At 42.3% G+C, this 18,675-nt stretch overlaps 2 protein-coding genes across 2 annotated transcripts in view; both read left to right on the top strand.

Annotated features, from left to right (window-relative positions):
* Positions 1 to 11,093, top strand: part of PKD1L2 (polycystin 1 like 2) — a 38,511-nt gene extending 27,418 nt beyond the window's left edge. The window contains exons 33-44 of the mRNA XM_017820954.1: positions 321 to 552; positions 952 to 1,048; positions 1,463 to 1,603; positions 2,278 to 2,463; positions 3,318 to 3,645; positions 3,744 to 3,877; positions 4,790 to 4,917; positions 5,231 to 5,391; positions 6,722 to 6,932; positions 8,262 to 8,363; positions 9,557 to 9,688; positions 10,501 to 11,093. Coding sequence (XP_017676443.1) covers positions 321 to 552; positions 952 to 1,048; positions 1,463 to 1,603; positions 2,278 to 2,463; positions 3,318 to 3,645; positions 3,744 to 3,877; positions 4,790 to 4,917; positions 5,231 to 5,391; positions 6,722 to 6,932; positions 8,262 to 8,363; positions 9,557 to 9,688; positions 10,501 to 10,626 — 1,978 coding nt within the window. The 3' untranslated portion in view covers positions 10,627 to 11,093. The remainder of the gene's footprint in view (positions 1 to 320; positions 553 to 951; positions 1,049 to 1,462; positions 1,604 to 2,277; positions 2,464 to 3,317; positions 3,646 to 3,743; positions 3,878 to 4,789; positions 4,918 to 5,230; positions 5,392 to 6,721; positions 6,933 to 8,261; positions 8,364 to 9,556; positions 9,689 to 10,500) is intronic.
* Positions 11,094 to 11,405: 312 nt separating this feature from the next.
* Positions 11,406 to 18,401, top strand: GCSH (glycine cleavage system protein H). The gene is made up of 5 exons (XM_017821014.1): positions 11,406 to 11,532; positions 14,728 to 14,807; positions 15,955 to 16,018; positions 17,559 to 17,690; positions 18,272 to 18,401. Exons 1-5 carry the CDS (start codon positions 11,406 to 11,408, stop codon positions 18,367 to 18,369), a joined length of 501 nt encoding a protein of 166 aa, XP_017676503.1. The 3' UTR covers positions 18,370 to 18,401.
* The last annotated feature ends 274 nt before the right edge of the window (positions 18,402 to 18,675 follow it).

Consider the following 18,675-nt stretch of genomic DNA (forward strand, 5'->3'; position numbering starts at 1 on the left):
TCCAGCAGCTTAAATACACTCATGGTTTTCTTTGTCAATAATTCTACTGGAGGTTCAATTATGCATAAACTGAGGAGTAAATAAGCCCATCATATTTATTTTAATTTTAGCTGACCTCTGCACACTTCCTCACATTTTTGCTCACCGTACTTTTTGCTATCCATATATCCTACATAGCTGCATTAGTTAAAAGAAGTCAGAATATTTTGATTGAGGTTTTAAATCATAAGATGTTGCCTGTTCCCAGTGGACTTGATGGTTGTGATTTTGGTTCCTGTTCTACCACAGACTGTTATTTTCTCTTCTGGTTGACTCTCAAGGTGGTCCCTTACTCCAAACTTCTCCGGTGATGACAAGAAGAGTGTTTCTTCCAAAGGACTGCCCTGGTGGTTTGTGTTCATCGGGTGGTTCCTGGTGGCAGCTACCAGTGGTGTGTCCGGGTTCTTTACCATGCTCTATGGGCTGCACTATGGCAAGGAGAACTCCATCAAGTGGCTGATCTCCATGGTCATCTCCTTCTTGGAAAGTCTTTTCATCACACAGCCCTTAAAGGTGAGATCCTCAGAAATACAACCACTGGCCAAGATCAGCTCATCTACTACCATTGCAGGAAGACAGTTCTAAAGAACCACAGGATCTAAGGTATAAAATGAGAAGCCTTTGCCCTTAACAAAGAGTTAGCAGCTGGTTTGCAGAGTTCTGTTGTCTTTTGCTGACATTACCTCCATTAGTTTCATCTCCCTTTTTTCATCAGGGTTTAATAGGTGATGAGGTTTCTGAGCAGGGAAGATGTGTCACTGTGCACTGTTCTCTCGTTTAAGGGCTTCAGCTGCAGGAGTTCAACAGTCAGAGAGCAGTTGTTCTCTGCAGTGCCTGGATCCAAAGGGATCAGTGGCCTGCACTTCTTTATATGAAATGGGCATATGGTGAGTTATAGCTGATTCTTTCCAGGTGCTGGGATTTGCTGCTTTTTTTGCTCTGGTTCTGAAGAAGGTGGAACATGAGGATGTAGAAAACCCAGCTATTGATGGGCCTTTATCTGCACCAGGTAAGTGCTGGTAAAGTGAGATATTATTAAAGAAAGTGCAGCATTCTCAAGCTTTTGGAGTGCTTTATGTGTGACTCAGCTCAGCTGAGAACTTCACTGGTTATCTTTACATACCTGAATCTTAGCTCTCAATGTTAGCAGAAATCACTAAATCCACAGGCATTATGACTACCTACCTACCCATTAGCATTCCCAAGATCAAGTGGAAGTGAAAACAAACCTAAATAACTGATTTTGTGTCAGCTGCAGAAAAAAATAAAGACCACTGTATGTATAGGTTGGATAAATCCTGCAGAACTGTTTCCTAAGGGAAAGCAATAAATAGAAATGTTCCCTTTGAATGTCCAAAGAAACAAAAAGCAGGACATGGATGATCTGTTTACTAATCTCAGGGTTTACTGCTCTCCCTCTCAGGTGATTCACACCCTCTCTTTGGAGCCCGAAGGGACAGTAGAAGCAACATTTACCGGCCACCTCCCGCAGCTGATGTGGAAAAAATGAAAATCAGCTGCATGAAGGAGCAGAAAGCATTTGCCCTCATCCGAGAAATCCTGGGTATCCATACCTAGATTACTTGCTTTATTCAGTAGTACTCATCAGTGAAAATATTGTTCTCTTGGGTGACAAAGTTTTGGCACATCTTCAGCTTTCTGCCAGCCATTGTGATGTAGAGACAGGCTGTTCTGTGGCAGCTGGAGCTGCAAGGAGGTGGAAATGTTAGCTGGAGGTAGAAGTGTGGCTAAGTCTTGATTTTATGGTAAAGAAACACGTTACAGACATGTGAGGGGTTAAAACAAAAATAGGAAGGATAGAACGAGGAGGTCAACAGTTAAATGAAGGTGAAGTCAAAGAGCAGATGGAGGACATCTTTCTAAAAGCAGTAGTATCTACAGATCATGATTTATACTCTTGTTGTATTTTCTCTGAAATCAATGGCAAAAATTACCTCAACTTCACTGGGAACAAAGTTAGACTACTCATTTTATTTAGAGCTGTTGAACTGCTGTTCAGCCTTCCCACTTGTTTTCTTGACTGCTGCTCACATTCCAGTTGTGAAACAGTTAAACTGCAGCAGCTTGTGCACATTTACTAGCACTGGTCACTCAGTCTACAAAGCACCTCCTTGGCCTGATGGGTGCTGACAGCAGTAATCATTCCTGCAGTGTGTTTTGAACAGCATTGTTAATTCAGATCTCACATGTGCTGTCTCTTCCTGGTTTTTTTCCCAGCCTATATTGGGTTTTTATGGATGCTGTTACTGGTTGCCTATGGGCAGAGAGATCCCAATTCCTACTATTTGAACAAACACATTGAGGACAGCTTTACAGCTGGATTCCACGATGTCTACAGTTACCAGGATTTCTTCACGTGGGCAAACACCACCTTACTCAAAAACCTTTATGGATCATATAAAGGTGCAGAGTCACACTGTTTCCCATCAGCTTGCCAGATTGTGAAGCATAATCTTTTATACATATCCCTAACTTTCACAGGTGTATTTGAGTGGAGAAAGAGATGTCAGAGTACAAGGCTAGCATGGATTCTTATAATATGATAATATGAATACTAGTGGATAACAAACCCCCCACAGCTTGATCACAGGTCAAGTGTGCCCTGATATTTTCCTTGTATGTAATATAAACCAAAAATTCTGCACTATAATGCTGTATTTTTCACATTTTACATTAGGTACTGCAGATATTCAGATATATGCCACAGTTCTACACAAGCTGCCTTCCATAACCCAGAAAAGAGAACGGCAGACAGGTGGCACCATAAAGCTTTTCTCAGGAGAGTTGTTTGCATCAGGGCTTGGGTCAATGTGAAGGCAAATTATGCAATATCACCATGTTTTCTCTATGTAGCCACATGCAGAAAAATCTGACCCATTTTCCAGCTCACATTTAAGGGTAAATACTGAAATACATTAGCAGAGTTGTTCTTTGGACATGACAGGCCACACGAACACTGCATAAAGCTACTCTGCTGTGGGAGTCAAAGTGAGTCACTTTTCTCCCCCAGGCCTCAGTTTCCTTCTGTATAAAATACAGATGGGTAGTGATACTGAACTCTGGTTTTATGAATGTTCTTTAAGAACTCAGTTCCAATCAACATGAGGGTTTCATTTCCATGACTATTTTGCTTACAGTGTTTCTGAGAAAAGAATATATAGCAAAATATTAACGCATCAGTGAATCATAAATGAAATGAAGAAATATTATTAGTTCTGCCAGGTTGCCAGTGCTGCTCTTTTCCATCTCCTGTTTAGGATTCATTACAGATGGCAATTCCAAGCTGGTGGGGAGTGCTCGAATTCGCCAAGTAAGAGTGAAAGGAGACACCTGCCCTATTTCTCCCAAACTCCAGCATGTAGTTGAGGAATGCCATGCTCCATACTCCCTAGAGACAGAAGATACAGCAGTTTATGGGGAACACTGGAATTCTTCAGTCTTTGATAACTCCTCTGACCTGAGCTCAGCGTGGCAGTATCAGAGTCAGTCCAAACTGAGAGGGCAGCCCAGCTGGGGTAAACTGGCCACCTACAGTGGAGGGGGATACGTGATTCAGCTGGGAACCGATCCTGGGAATGCCTCCAGGTACCACTTGTATTCTTGTGAGTTATCAGTGTCTCCTCCCTGTGATACTGTCTCTATCCTGGATGAGTTGGATCACCGGCTTTACATTTTTTTGGCAGAATTCTCCAATACCTTTTCAGCAATGTCTGGCTGGACACCTTCACCAGAGCAGTGTTTGTTGAATTTACAGTCTACAATGCCAATGTGAACCTGTTCTGCATTATAAGCCTGATGTTTGAGAGCAATGCTTTGGGTGAGTACATTTTTTTAAGTTACAGATTTGTGAAGACAGCAAGCAGTGCACCTGTAGAAGGTGGATTTATATGTTGTCAGTGTTTTCCTAGTTCTTTATTCAGTAAACAGAAGGGTTTTAATAAATCTAATCATGACAGAATCAATGCAAATTATATAAATCATTAAGGAAAAATGCAACATCACAGTAATACTGACTAAAATGGAATATCTTATGTTTGCTTATGCTGTGGTCATCTGCTGATGAAGAAAACACGACACTGAAACTTAACCTCCAGAATTTATACAAGAACAAGAAAAAATTGTTTCCTAATCTCTTCAGCTAATCAATACAATATTAAGACAAAAAGTACAAATAACAGTCTGTTTTTTTGTTCCAGATGACTTCCAGTATATTGCTGTGTAATCATATAATACATAACCTGGATACAACAAAGCGAACAGAGAAACCATATTCTGGTTTAAAGGCCATAAAAAAAAACATTTGGTCTGGGAGCAGCCTCCCTCAGGTCTGGCCCGGTGCTGGAAAATGCCAAAACTGACCGCAAAACTGAGCTCATGTTCCTTTTAGAACAAGATTCAGCTTTACATCTCCAAGTCCTCCTGCTACAGTCCTGCATTTGCAGTCCAATCCAAACTCAGCCCTGCTGGAATTAGTGTTGTGCTATGACACAAGACAGCACCAGCACTCTAAAAGCCACTGACTGCCTGAAATGCCTGTTTGAGGAAAATGTCAAAGAACACTTACAAGGTTACTCACATAATCCAGTCTAAATCTCAGTTTGATAGTTGGAGTCAGGCTCACACTGATGTGAAAGCAAGTACAGAAGTCTGACTGGTGAACTGAGTGTTGGAATGAGAACAGAGAGGTGTGACTATCAGAGCCCTGAGGTGACCCCTGTTTGTGTTTCAGGGGCCTTCTTCCCAAGTGCAGAGCTGCAGAGTGTCCGGCTTTACCCCTACACCAACAGCCTCCACATCTTTGTGGTTGCAGCAGAAGGGATTTATTTCCTCTTTATTGTGTACTACATGATAGTACAGGTGAGGCCAGTGGAAAGTTCAGCATCACCTTGTGTCTGGGGTGGATTTCACTTACAAAAACTTTGTGACTGTACTTGATTTCAGAAGCATCGCTGTTGCCACACCAATGGAAGATTAAATCCCATAATGGGAAGGCAACACTTGATTTGGCTGGAATGCTTCTTTTGAGAAAGATAATGAGTAATTAGTGCAAGCTGTAGTTTTATTGATGCACAGTAGTCTGTTTTATTGCAGAGGGAATTGCCCTAATCTTTAGAGGTATTATATGATCTGGAGTCATGAGACTGAGACAGTAAAACTCCTCTTTTCACAGGGGAAACTGCTGAAGAGTCTGAGATGGAGATATTTCCACAGCAAGTGGAATCTCCTGGAGATGGCCATTATATTGATTAGCTGGAGTGCTCTGTCAGTGTTTGTGAAGAGGACAATCCTTGGGACCCGAGACATCAGTTACTACCAGGAACACAAAGAGAAGTATGTACTAATGCTATTTAATGCATCCTTTGTTGTTGCTACTTATGCAGAAATAAATCTATTTTTCCCCTTCCCAGACAGCAGAAGTCTGTGCTAGAAACTGCTATCCCATATGAGTATATTCATGAAGCCTGCAAGTGTTTCAGGGCTTAGATTTGTGTCAGCAATAGGATTTTCTTCTGATACCTCTCTAATAAAATCCAGCAGACTTGAGCACTAAGTTTCCCTTTCTAGCTGCTAATTTCCTGTCTGCATCACCCTCTTGTGAACCAACAAGCCTTTCTGCCACAGGACATCCACCCAGAAAGCACATAATCTGCCTTGTTCTTTGTTGTAAAAAGCCATTGGTTAGGGGACAATAATGGCTTATTTAGTACAGAATGGGAAATTATAACATCTGTTAAAATAGAGTCACACAGGACAGAAGTGACAGGATCACAGGATGATTTAGGAAGGAAAGGACCTCTGAAGGCTTCTGTTCCAACCCCCTCTTTTGGTGTTAGATCAGGTTGCTTGGGGTCTTGTTTGGTTGAGTTTTGAGTATCTCCAAGGACAGAGGTTCCACAGCCTCTCTGGAGCCCTGAACTACTCTCATTGTGGAGAAAAAAACCCTGTTTTTTCCATGTCCATCTGGAATTCCTCTTGCTGCAGCTTGTGGCTATTATCCCTTGTCATTTCATTAGGCACCTCCAGGAAGTGTTTTACTACACCCTCTCCATAACCACTGACTATATAGCTGGAGACAGCAGTTGGAGGCCTTCTTAGCTTTCTTTGCTCCAGACTGAACAAACCAAGCTCCCACACCCTTCTCTCATGTGTCCTGTGACCCCATTCCCAACCATCTCAGTGCCCTTCATTGGACTCAAAGACTCCTGGCACTGGGGAGCCCAAAACTGGGCTCAGAATCCCAGATGCAGCCTCACAAATGCTGACAGAGCAGAAAGAACAAGCACTTCTTTAACCTGACAGCTACATTCTTGCCAATGCAGCACTCGTTTATCACACAGGAATATGTCATGTGCTCTATTTGTGCACACAGCTTATAAAAGCTGCATTAGCTGCCTTTAAACTATGACTTGATAAAAATAAGCAGCATTTAGGCTACAGCTAAAATGCTGTAAAAAAACATTAAAAAACCCAACTCTGCCCTGCACAACTGAGCTTTTTGTGTGTGCACAGCAGGAAGTACAGGTGGGAAGACTCCAGCAGGAACTCATTAGGTCTCCAGTGAAACCAGGACAGAGTCACTGGCCTTTCCAGCACACCCATTTATGCTCTTCAAAGGACTCTGTGTGCATGGTCTGTTACACATTTCCCTTCTCTCCAACAGCTCTGTGAGCTTCAGTGAGACAGCGAGAGCTGATGCAGTTCTTGGCTACCTGATCGCCTTCCTGGTGCTCCTCTCCACAGTGAAACTGTGGCACCTCCTCAGGCTCAACCCTAAACTAAACATGATCACCTCAACACTGAGGAGGGCATGGGGTGACATCTCTGGATTCATCACTGTGATTGCAATCATGTTCCTTGCCTATTCCATTGCTGTGAGTACCCCTGTGCTTCCTGTTGTCTGCAGGCAGCACCCAGGGACTGTCAGGTTAAATGAGTTATTTCTGGATGCTGAAAGGAACATGGCTTTGCTATGTAAAATGGAATAAAGCTGTCTGTCCAAATCTTAGGTTAGCAGCTTGTATGTGTGAAAGAGAAGTTAAAATACCCACTCGTCTGTTCTTTGTAAACCAAAATTTAGTAAAAAATAAATGCTGAGATAAAAAAAAAAAGGATTATCTATGTGTAGTAGATATGACAAAGAACAAAGTACAGGAAAAATAATTTTCTGGATAAAATTATTATGTGGAGAGTGCAGCAAGTGCCATTTTCTGTTTGGCTAGTTTATAAGTGGGAAATATTATTTTTCTGCCTATTGCAGGAATACTTATTATACAAATACAATTATATTTTCATCCTAACGAGGTTAAAGAATTCTTGGACTGCAACTATTTATGTACATTTACTGTTTAACTGAGATGTTTTGTGTAAATCTTCTGGCAGGGCGATTCGGGAAATTCAGCAAATTAATTCCAGAGCCACTAAAAAAGTGGAAACCATCTGAGCCAAATCCAAGTTGTCCCATAAAGGACAGTCCTGTGACAAACAGGACCTGCTGCAGACTCACACTGCCTGATTTCGTGTCCCTCATCCCTCCCTCCAGCACTGACACTCAGGCAACTGAGTAGCTTTAGGCACTGGTGTGGTCACAAACTTACCAGGTAAAATAAGTGATCAGATCAGTTCCATGAGCCAGCCTGCTGTCCCATCATGAGAGTGATGGAGCTGTGAAAGAAAGAAGTAGAGGGATGAAGAAAAAGGTGAGCCTGCAGCAGCCTTCATTTAAATCAGACACAGTAGGCCCTCAAGGTATAAATTAACAAATCAGCATCTTGGTTACTGAGGGCAAACAAAGAGGTTGCCTGTTTGGAAGGATCTGTGTTTGTGCCTATGAATTATTTGGACAGGGATAAATCTGCTCCTTGAAGACGAGCTAAATTACTTTCATGATTGTTGTCATGTATTTGCAGATTTTTTCACATACCTAGTGGCAAGCTGAGCTGATATAAGACATTCTCATATCCATGATAGAAGGTCTTAAAACTAAACAAAGTGTGAATCCAGTTCTAGCTCTAAGTTAGGCTTCTTCTGTGACCTTGTCTGATGTTTCCCCTGCTTGTAAATAAAAGAAAAACCCAAACCACAAAAAGCTTCATGACTCTAATGACAAGCTGGGAGGGTTTTGTCTGAATACAGAAGTCATCAGCTGATTTTGCAGCAAGGACTCTGATCGTGACACAGGATGTGACTTCTGTCCTCTGCAGGCAAACCTGATATTTGGCTGGAAGCTCTACTCTTACAAAACTCTCTTTGATTCAGCAGAGACCATGGTCAGTCTTCAGCTGGGAATCTTCAACTATGAAGAGGTACCACTTTTAATTTTGGGAAGTTTATCACCATACAATTAGCATCTCAGCTACCAAATATGCTCTGACCCAGCAAATAGAAATATTTCCAATTAGTGTTAAACATTAATATAATTTTGCAAGCTCCAAGGCTTCCTAAAGCAGCCGCCTTTTCTCATAAAAAAAAAGACACCAAGTGAAATCTCTCTCACATCCCATTTTGACCACGAGGAGACTCATAATGAACCTTTCATTGAGAAACCTGCCCACATTTCAACTAGAGAGATGTTACTAATTCATTACAGAAAGTTTTGAGCAATTTCCTTAGAAAGCTAAAGATAGAAATGTGAGTGATGCCTTGTGTTTGTTCTGAACAAACCCTCCAGCTTTCCAAGAAAGGCAAGGGGAACTTTGTGTTACATTGGTTTTTATTGTTCTTGACTTTTTCACTAAGTTCTTTCAAATACTGCAATATCCTTTGAACACTTTTTTTTGTGGAGCAAGCTAGTTCTTGGACATCTCTGATTGTGAAGTCCTCCTTGGTGGATGTTTTTAGACCATGGGTCCAATAGGATATGGGTGGCTTTGAAGATCAGTAACTGGGCACAAAGTTTTTCACCTCTACATCCCACTCACGTTAATCACAGAAATATATTCCTGTGTTGTAGTTTACATGAAAATTAGGGGTTTGGATTTTTCACAACCTTTGGTTTGTAAGTGTCTAAGAAAGTCTGACTGGGCTTCTCTGTAAAACATACAATAAAATAAAATAAATGCATAAAGAGATTTCATGTGTACTTTGAAAGCTGAGGTGTGAGGGAGCTTCAGTTGTTCCATGGATAAACAGATCTCCAGGCTTGTCAACTGTCATGTGAAACTTTCATACCATTACAATCAAATTCAAATACTTAAAAAAACCCCAAAGATTGTCCATCTTATATATATATATATATATATATAATATATATGATTGCCAATCTTATATATATATATATATAAAATATTATATCATATTTTTACTATATCATATTAACACATGACAGTGGCTAAAGGAGAAAATGTATATATATATTTATAATACATATGGTATAATTGATTAGACACGGGATTTTCAGAAAGACAAACTTTTTGGGTCTTAACTGCTTGTATGTACGTATGTATGTCTGTTTGTGGTTACAATCACAATGTGATGTCTTACCTTACGAATTGTACAGGTCTTGGACTACAATCCAGTTTTAGGCTCCTTCTTAATTGGATCCTGCATCATTTTTATGACATTTGTGGTACTGAATCTGTTCATTTCGGTGATTCTGGTTGCTTTTAGTGAGGAGCAGAAGCACTACCAGGTGTGTTCATCTAAACTCTCCTGTTCTTAATATTTATTGTTCAGTGCTTACTCATGATTTACGTATTCAGCCATGGATGAAAACCATGTAAATTCAATCCAACTCTTAAGAAGTCAACATTTGCTGAGAAAGCACACTTCAGATTTTCCAGATTGACGCTGTCTTCTCCTGGCCAGACGACTTGCTGTTCAGATGCAGTACGAGATCTGATTTGTAGCCTTCTCTTCACATACTAAACCCACCAAAAAGTTGTGCTTAGGCTTGTGCTGAGCTATTTTGAAATCAGTGCCAAAACTGCTGCTGAAGTGCATGAGGACTTTACAGCTCCTTTTAAAACTCTCATTGTGAGTGCCTGACCCATTCAAGCTATTGATAACATGGTGTGAAATCCAGCTTAGTACTCCAGTACTGCCCAGAATTCCTCTAGGTTTTAAATAAAGTCAAAGGAGATGAAAACAAAGGCTGTGGTTGGTAGAAGACAAGAGATATTCAGTTTTTCTCATTTGCTTCATCTAGAAACGGTGGGTGGCTTATTGTACATACCACTGGCTGTATAGGAGCTGGCAAGTGAACTCCAGGCTCCTGTAGAAAGATTTCCACGAGCTTTGACAGAGCCAAAATTTCTGTGGTGCCCATGCTCATCTGAGGCTTTTGTCTGGATAAAAATATTGGCAAGTTCTGCTTTGGCAGCCACTCATGCCTTGCTGGGAGTGAAAGTTGGCTTATTTCAACTCAAGCAGAGATTTTGTCTTGCGACTGAACCCACTTCTGGTCTGTGCATCCTAGTAACTTGCTGCTTGTTGTTATTTCAGGCTTCAGAAGAAGAGGAGATTGTTGATCTAATGCTAATGAAACTCTTCAGTTTCTTCGGGATTAAATGCAAGAAGGAAGAGAAGCCAGTCACTGAGGGGCAGCTGGAGCAACCTGTCAACGAGTGAACGACGACCACATTGAAAAGTCACTTTGCTTGTGGGCAAAATATTTACTCGTTCGCTGTCAGCTGCAGTGGTTAGGGTTAGGTTAGGTTTTAGGCTTAGGTTATCGCAGCTTCTCACTAGAACGGGCTTACCCAAGGGAATGGCGTGAAGCTGTGTCGGGGAGGTTTAGGTTGGACATAAGGAAAACGTTAAAGAGGGTGGTCGGGCACTGAACAGGCTCCCAGGGCAGTGGTCGTGGTCCCAAGCCTGAGGGAGTTCAAGGAGCCTTTGGGCAATGCTCTCAGGCACATAGTGGGATTCTTGGGGTTGTCCTGTGCAGAGCCAGGAGCTGGACTTTGATCATCGGTGTGGGTCCCTCACAACTCAGAATGTTCTGGGAGAATGACGCGGTGTCCAGCAGCGAGCCGTTCTCAGCGTGTTATTTTGCAGTAACAGCTAAGAAGTAACGCTAAACCTAAGGCGAAACGCCCCACGTGCGCTTGCTGTAGATTCGACACCTGTATTTATTTAATAAACACTGAGTGCCTGTTGCAGTCTGCCTAAAACCTCTCGCTCTCCCTCACGGGAAGATGGCGGCTCCCTCACGCCGGCCCCGGCCCCGGCCCCGCTGCCGGCGAGGCGGGGGCTCGGAGCTGTATCCAGGCGGCTCCTCACGGCCCGCGAATCCCCTCCCGGTCCCGCCGCCGCGACGGACCCGCTGAGGGCCGGCACGGGCCCGTCCCCGCCCCGCCGCCATCACCGCCTCCTGCCGGCGCCGCCCCCGCCCGCCCGCGGCAAAGATGGCGTGGCGAGCGCTGTGGCGGGTCGGGCCGGTGCTGGCGCTGGCGCCGCGCTGCCCGCGCCTCCCGCCGCCACCGCGGGTGCCCGCGGTCCGCGGGCTGCGCACCGGGGCGCTGCTGCTGTCCGGTGAGTGCCGGCCCGGGGAGCGGGGGGAGCGCGGCACAGCGCCGGGGGGAGGCTGCGGGCAGGGTGGGCTGCGGGACCTCGTCCGCCGGTGCGGTGTGCGCGGGGCAGCCGAGCGGCAACCGCCCTATATCCCTCCTTCCCTCCCTCTGTCCCTCCTTCTGTCCCTGCATCTTTCCCTCTTTCCCTCCCTCATTCCCTCCCTCCCGCTCAGCCGTGTGTCCTGGCGGCCCCTCGGAGGGTACCGGGAGAGCCCCGCAATAGCGCTGAGGCCGCGCAGGGCTCGTCCCTGCCCCTTGTCCCGCTCCTGACACTCTCCCCATTCCCGCTCCCGCCGGGAGCAGGTTCACCTCCCTCAGTTGCCAAGGAACTTTTCACCTCCACTCCTCTGAGCACAGAGGCTCAGTCTCCCCCAGCCAGCAGCTTTGAGGAGCGGGCCGAGCGCGGAGAGCTCCAGCTTGACCAACTCAGCTCATATTTTCCTGGGATTGTCGCCCCCAAACAGCTCCAAGGAGCACCAGCAGCGCAAGAAAGGGGCAGGAGGGGGTGTCTGGCGGGGGCCGGGGAGCCCCAGCCAGGTTTTCAGGGCCTTGAGCCTGTTTGGGATGAAGTTTTGCTCTGGCAGCCAGAGCTGCACCAGTGGCCAGGCAGGAGATGGACTCGCACATCAGTGCCTGGGGTGGTTTTGCTCTGTGTACTTAATTCTGAAGGCATCTGCTGCTGTCGAAGCTCTCTTTGAATGGAAGTTGCCCACAGAAGTCTGAAGAACAGAATCTGTGGTACTCTAGCAAACAGAAATGTTGAAAAAGTAGGTGAGGAGGCAAATATGCTATAAAAGTAATGCAGCCACTGAGAAGAGCTCATCAGTTTTCTTCCAGACAGTCTTAAACCTACCTGCTTAACTGCCTTCTGCTGCAAGTGAAAGGAATAACGTTTGTTACTCATTATTAGCAAATTCAGTCTGAGCTTTTTCACTATTCTGATTAAGGTACCCATTGTTTTTCTATACATATCACTCGAAGGAATAACAAGCTGCGCTTTTGTTTTAGGCAGAGAGGAAAAAGTTTGTATGCCTCTTTGGGGGAGTGTGAGTTCACTCTTCAGATGTATATTTATGAAGTATTTAATAGAAGCAGGTTACACTGAATGAAGGGTTGAGTTCAGAATGTGTTAGTTAAGCTGAAACCAAAGTCCTGTTGAAATGAGTGAAGCCGGAGGAAATTCAGCTGCTCTTCTGAAAAAGAATGCAGGGGAGAGATTTGGTATGCTTTGACAATTCATATTCATCTGAGTTGATTGATCACATAAGATCAAAGTTCAAATTTTGAGATTACTTATTAACTGTTTTTAATTTGACCTTTACTTTAGCTACGGTGTTTTTTGTTGCATGCTTAGATTTCCTAATTTCTCACGTGTTTTTTTTTTAATCCCGAAAGAAATGTGCTCTTCCAACTGTTCAGACCGTTTTACTGCTGTATTCCACTGATGTGAAAGTGTTCTGGTTTTTTATTAGCCTTGCTTTATAAACAGATGTTGTATAATATTATTATCCAAAATAAAAATGTATTTGTTGGTTTCTGTGTGACATTTGTAACATCACAAGTATTCAGCTTGGGTTTGAGATTGTGTGTCATTCTCCATTCTTATGGTTCATTACTCATTTCCAATAGAATTCCTGTGGGTTTAATGTCTTGACCTAAAATGATTTAAGACATTTGATTTATTCTGTTCATTGGAGTGTGTCAGGAGATGTTTTTATAGGTATTAATAATGCTATCTGAAATTCTCTGGGGTTTTTGAGTGATAATTCATGGAAAAATACTTCATATTTACACTTTACTCAATTTTTTGGTGTACTCCACTTGCAAAATATGTATTGCTGTATTGAGGGCTATAAAATTTAGGCCCTATTCAAAGACAAACCATTTTATCTGAGACTTGCTTCTGTTGAACAAATAAGAGGATGCCTGCAATTGAAACAGCTTAAAATTTGACAGACTTATAGTGGAAAGATTTTAGCAGGTCTACAGTGAGAACTTCTGTTTTTCTTCATGTGCAAGTTTAGAAAATATAAAAGGATTTGCCAAAATGTAATTGGGATTTGCAGAAGTGTAATTTCTCTGGTGGGTGCTGTAAAGAGTCCAGCCCAGAGGAAGAGCCTGAGAGGAGAATTTTGAGCTCAAAAGGAAAGTCCAGCTGCACTACCCTGGCACTAATCACACAGGGAGCTCTGTTTCAGAAGTTATCCAGCTTCTGCAACATCCCTTGCCTGGCTGGATGGGTGCTGCAAGTGAAAATTTAAAATAAATTAGTTAAAATTAACAATAAGTAAGGAGGTATTTATGGGGAAACTCTCTGGAAGTGAGAAAACAGACAAGGCAGCTGAAAATGCTGAGTAAAAAAAGTTCCAGGTAAAAATGTTAGCAAGAAAAACGTTTCCTGATTCAGTTACTTCTTTTGAAGTCTCTCCATGTGACTTTATGAAAACAACTGCCTCTAATAAAGGTGTCTTGAATCTTGCAGATGTAAAATGGATGAAGAGTTGTAACGTTCCTGTGAAGTGACTTTACAAGGTTTTAAACGGGCTTATTTTAAAATGATACAGAATAACTAAAGTGTTCTCCTCAGAGTCACTGTATTAACAGAGAGCTAATTCTCTTAAGTAACAGTTGTCAGCATGATTTGACTGATTTTGTCCTTTATTAATTTGGCTTAATTTTACACAGATCAGTGACAGCTTTGAATGAGATGCTGTAAGACTGACACTGTTTCTTGAGTCATTAACATTGGCCTTCCCAGCTGTAATGAAGTGGTTGTCAGAAAGAAACACTAAATATGTTTGAAAAGCCACTATGCTATAGTAGAAATGTGTAGCTCTGGGTAAAATACACATATATGCTTCAGATTTACATTTTGTTGGAAGCAGAGCTGCTCCTTTTGCTCCTGTCCTGTCTCAGTCTCCAGATGAATGCACAGGAACTGGTAACGCTCTCAGGAGGACACCCAGTGAGCTCCTGCCGTGTCACTGGGCAGAACAAGAGGCTTCTGTAAATTGTATGTGCTGTGTAAGATATTTCCCAAGAAAAATGAACAGAGCTGTAGCAGAAAGCCCCCCAGTTTAAGCCTGCAGATGTGTTACTGTATTTAACCCAGCAACATTTCACTTCTTCCTGAAATGTCAAGTTTGTTTCCTTTCAGCCCGCAAGTTCACAGACAAGCACGAATGGATATCTGTGGATAATGGCATTGGAACAGTAGGAATCACTGATTTTGCCCAGGTATTGATCCCTCCCTCCTCCCCCAGGCCTGCAGTATTTATTTGGGCATATCTGCTCCTGGCCTTGCTCTTTGGACACCTATGGTTTCTTTACTGTTTTAACTGCGTGTGTTGCACACTGAGCGCGATTTTTGGGCTTGGATCCGTCACCGTGTTGGTGATATTTTTGCTGCTTAGCATTCTGATAAGTTCTTAATTGCTTCAGGTTGAGCCTGTGGAGAGCTGAACTTGATGAGGAGCTTTATTCCTTCAGTTCTTCTAGGCCTGAGCCCTTCGTGGCTGTGTGAAGGGGACATCATGTGCTTTGTTAGGTCAGATTTCCCGTGGTGAAATCCCTCTGGCTAAAGAACAGTTGTGAATCGATGTACAACATGGCACATACCTCTCATGCAAGCGCAGGAGTTCCTCTGGATTTTTTGTTTTGTTCTGGTGCAGGTAAATGATTTGGAATGGCCACAGGCAAATTCAGGACAGAGATTCGCTGGGTGTGAAACGTGAGAAAAGTGAATGGGACAAGCTGTCAATAGGTGGAATTAATGTTTCTTAGGACAAGCAGCATTTCCTGTGATCTCAGTTCTCTGTGGATAATATTTGAGATCCCTGGTCTTTGGTGAGATAGGGTACCTGTGTCAGGGAAGAGCTGAGCCAATTCTTATGGTGATAAGGGTCCCAATTAAGCCATTAAGGGCAAACGGTGTGCTAACAGCTCTCCAGTTGTCCCTGTCTCTGCGAAGGAATCATTGAACCTTCTTTCAGATGGCACTTGATGTAAATCCTCTGTGCTTTGTAACAAAAAGATAATTCCTTCAAAACACAGGGAACTTTGTCCTTTGAAACAGTTGTTGCTGTGACTGATGCTAAGAAGGTGAGCAGATGTTATTCCTCATTCTGCCAGAAGGAATCTGCATATAAACTGAGCCTGAGGGTTATTAGCACTGTAATAGAGAAGCAGTAATTTGGCATTTGGGCCATGATAAAACAATCCAGTTTTTTCATGTTAACTGTTTGAAAAGAAAAAGTGAAAAACACGTAATGCTTAAAGATGAGAACTAAATCTAGAGAGTGCTTATACACACATTCCAGAGTTACTGTATCAGCTCTCTGCTATGTATACTTTCCTTAAGGTATGCTTTTGTTTTTCTTTTAAGGAAGCATTAGGAGACGTTGTTTACTGTAGTCTTCCAGAAATTGGGACAAAATTGAGTAAAGACGGTGAGTTTCGGCTCTAGTTGCTAATGAAGTAGTTATTCTAACTCATCCCACCCTTCCTTTGCAAAGATGAATTTTATGAATTAATATTTATGGTCATTAATACCATTATAAAGCTTCAAAATAAATTCCAGTATTTCTGCAAGAGGCTGCTTTAATTTCAAATTCTGTCAGACAGTGCTTGGTAGCAGAAAATATCTGCTGCTTGAATGGCGAAGAAATTTATTTAAAAATAAAATACTTGAAATATATATTTTAATAATTTTATGTATAATCTGTTTTTAAGATATTTATGCTTTGATTTGGACTAGCAAGTAATTATTTGTACTTCTCCAATTAACACATTTGTGAGTTGCACGATATGAAACATTTAATTGATGTCAAACCCTAATTTTTCCACAACTATCCAGACTCAGTAATTTTGGGCTATCAAATGTAATCACAGGGTTTTGCTCCTTAGCAATGTACAAATTGTTATGTTCTTCACCATTCAGTTCTGTAATTTTGCATGTTAAAGAAGAGGGAGCATTAACAGGTAGAAAGGAAAAGCCTTTTCCTGTGTCACACAGGGAGCTGCCTCACTAGGATATGAAGGAAGGATTGTCATGAGCTTCAGACACTGCAAAAAAGGAATGCAGATTATGAGGTCAAGTAGGAGGCCTTTCTTCTGCCATCCTTCCTGTGGAATAGGTTGTATCAGACTGTTTTGGCCAAATCCACTGCATCACATTAAATGGTGACCCTTAGACAAAAACTCCTTCTGTTTAGGATTTTAATTAACCAACTTGTAGTTTTGCTTTATCTGAAGGAATTCCGTTTCCTTTGAAGTTCTCTTTTCTCCTCCTTCTGGCCTTAGTCTAATTCCAAGCTTTCCCAGAACAAGCTGTTCTCAGATCCCTTGTGCTGATGCCTATCTACTCTTCTGACAGCTCCTTCAGCCTCTGTCTTGTTTGCTTGTGGCTTGGAGCTGCTCTGGGCTGACATTGCTCCAGGCACCCTTTCCTACAGAATAGGAGAAAGGGAAGAGCTGCTGGGTGCTCCCAGTGTGGGGCTCCTCAATACTAATGTGTGTGTTCCAGGGAGTGCAGATCCAACACTTGATAGCGTTTCTGAAGGAAAAGTGGGATTCCTGAAATTGTGGCTGTGTCTATTTTGTAACCAAGTTACGTATAGAAAGGTTTAAATTGTACATAAAAGGCAGGTTTAGGTGTCGTGCAGCAAGGGCTGGATGTTGTTCCTTCTAACCTGATATCCTATCATGTGCTGTGGGGCTTTAGCCAAAGGATTCACCAAATGTAGGGATTTCTGTCCCTTCTGTAGTAGCCAGTGATGGGCACATTCCCCAGAATAATTCAGAGGCATAAACATCAAATTTAATACTTCTGATTGTTGTCATAAAGTGGGTGACAGATTATTTGACAGATTTTCTTGCTCAAAATCAAGACATCTCACTGGTTGGATCATCATCAGAACGTCTGACTAAAAGAACTGAAGTGCTCTGTGTTTTCCTCTTAAAAACATTCAATCCTGTTCTCTGTTTCAGATGAGTTTGGGGCTTTGGAAAGTGTGAAAGCTGCTAGTGAACTCTACTCTCCTCTCACAGGAGAAGTAACTGAGATTAATGGTGCCCTTGCAGATAATCCAGGGCTTGTCAATAAATCTTGTTATCAAGATGGTAAGATGTCATTTTTATCTTCCAGTAACGAATACCTCTGAGATTATTGCTGTCATAAATGGCTCTGCAATTCCTGTTCTTCCAATGTAATGGTGTGGAGACTTAAATGGAATATATTGAATTGAATATAGTTCAAGCCCAGTGAAATTTAACATGAGAGCATTATCACAGCCTTGTAAAACAAGCTGTTTTACAATGGGTTCTTTTCAAACACAGACTGTGGTTGAATTTAAATGTATTTCCCTTGACTGCATTTCTGTTTCTTGGATCTTGTACCAGCTCATGATCCTGAGGGGTCAGGCTCCTCTTCTTTCCAGACAGTGTCTCCTTAATGCCACTGTCAGAGCCAGCACTAAATTAGACAATTGGTCTGACTCAAAAGGCCATTTCTTATGACAGGTTGGTTGGTTGTTGATTTTTTTAAAATACTGAAATGTTGTTTTGCCTGCATAAAAATCCAGTTGATTCTCTGGTGATCCAGGGCTGATGTGCTGCTGGGAGTGCTTTCCTAAGGCAGGAACATGAATGAATCTTCCTTGTAGGATATTAGCAACTCTTTGTTTTTAATTTCCTAACCACAGGTTGGCTTATCAAGATGACTGTGGCAAACCCTGCTGAACTTGATGAACTGATGACTGAAGATGCCTATGAGAAATACATAAAATCCATTGAGGACTGAGCTGGAATAATGAAATAAATTCATATAAAATATTTCAGTGTAGTTTGTCATCAAACTGTATTGAGAAAATACAGAATATCCAGACTTGGCAACCTGAAAAATACCACTTATGATCACATACACAAGACCATAAATAACTGCAGTGATAAAGGTGTTCTTCCTCTGTGTACTTGAGAGGGTTTTTTATTCTGTTGTCTGATTCATGTAACTTCAGAATGTTCTGGGGAAACAAAATTGGCTAAAATATATACTTCCCAAGATTCATTTGACATCAAATTTAGTAACAACAGCCTTAATATGGTAATT

Source organism: Lepidothrix coronata, unplaced genomic scaffold (assembly GCF_001604755.1).
Source record: "Lepidothrix coronata isolate B3197 unplaced genomic scaffold, Lepidothrix_coronata-1.0 Scaffold87, whole genome shotgun sequence".
Taxonomy (NCBI): domain Eukaryota; kingdom Metazoa; phylum Chordata; class Aves; order Passeriformes; family Pipridae; genus Lepidothrix; species Lepidothrix coronata.

Coding starts and splice junctions, on each gene's coding strand:
- GCSH (XM_017821014.1), top strand. CDS start 11,406: ATGGCGTGGCGAGCGCTGTGGCGGGTCGGGCCGGTGCTGGCGCTGGCG. Junction 11,533..14,727: donor CGGGGCGCTGCTGCTGTCCG/GTGAGTGCCGGC, acceptor GTTTCCTTTCAG/CCCGCAAGTTCACAGACAAG. Junction 16,019..17,558: donor GACAAAATTGAGTAAAGACG/GTGAGTTTCGGC, acceptor TCTCTGTTTCAG/ATGAGTTTGGGGCTTTGGAA.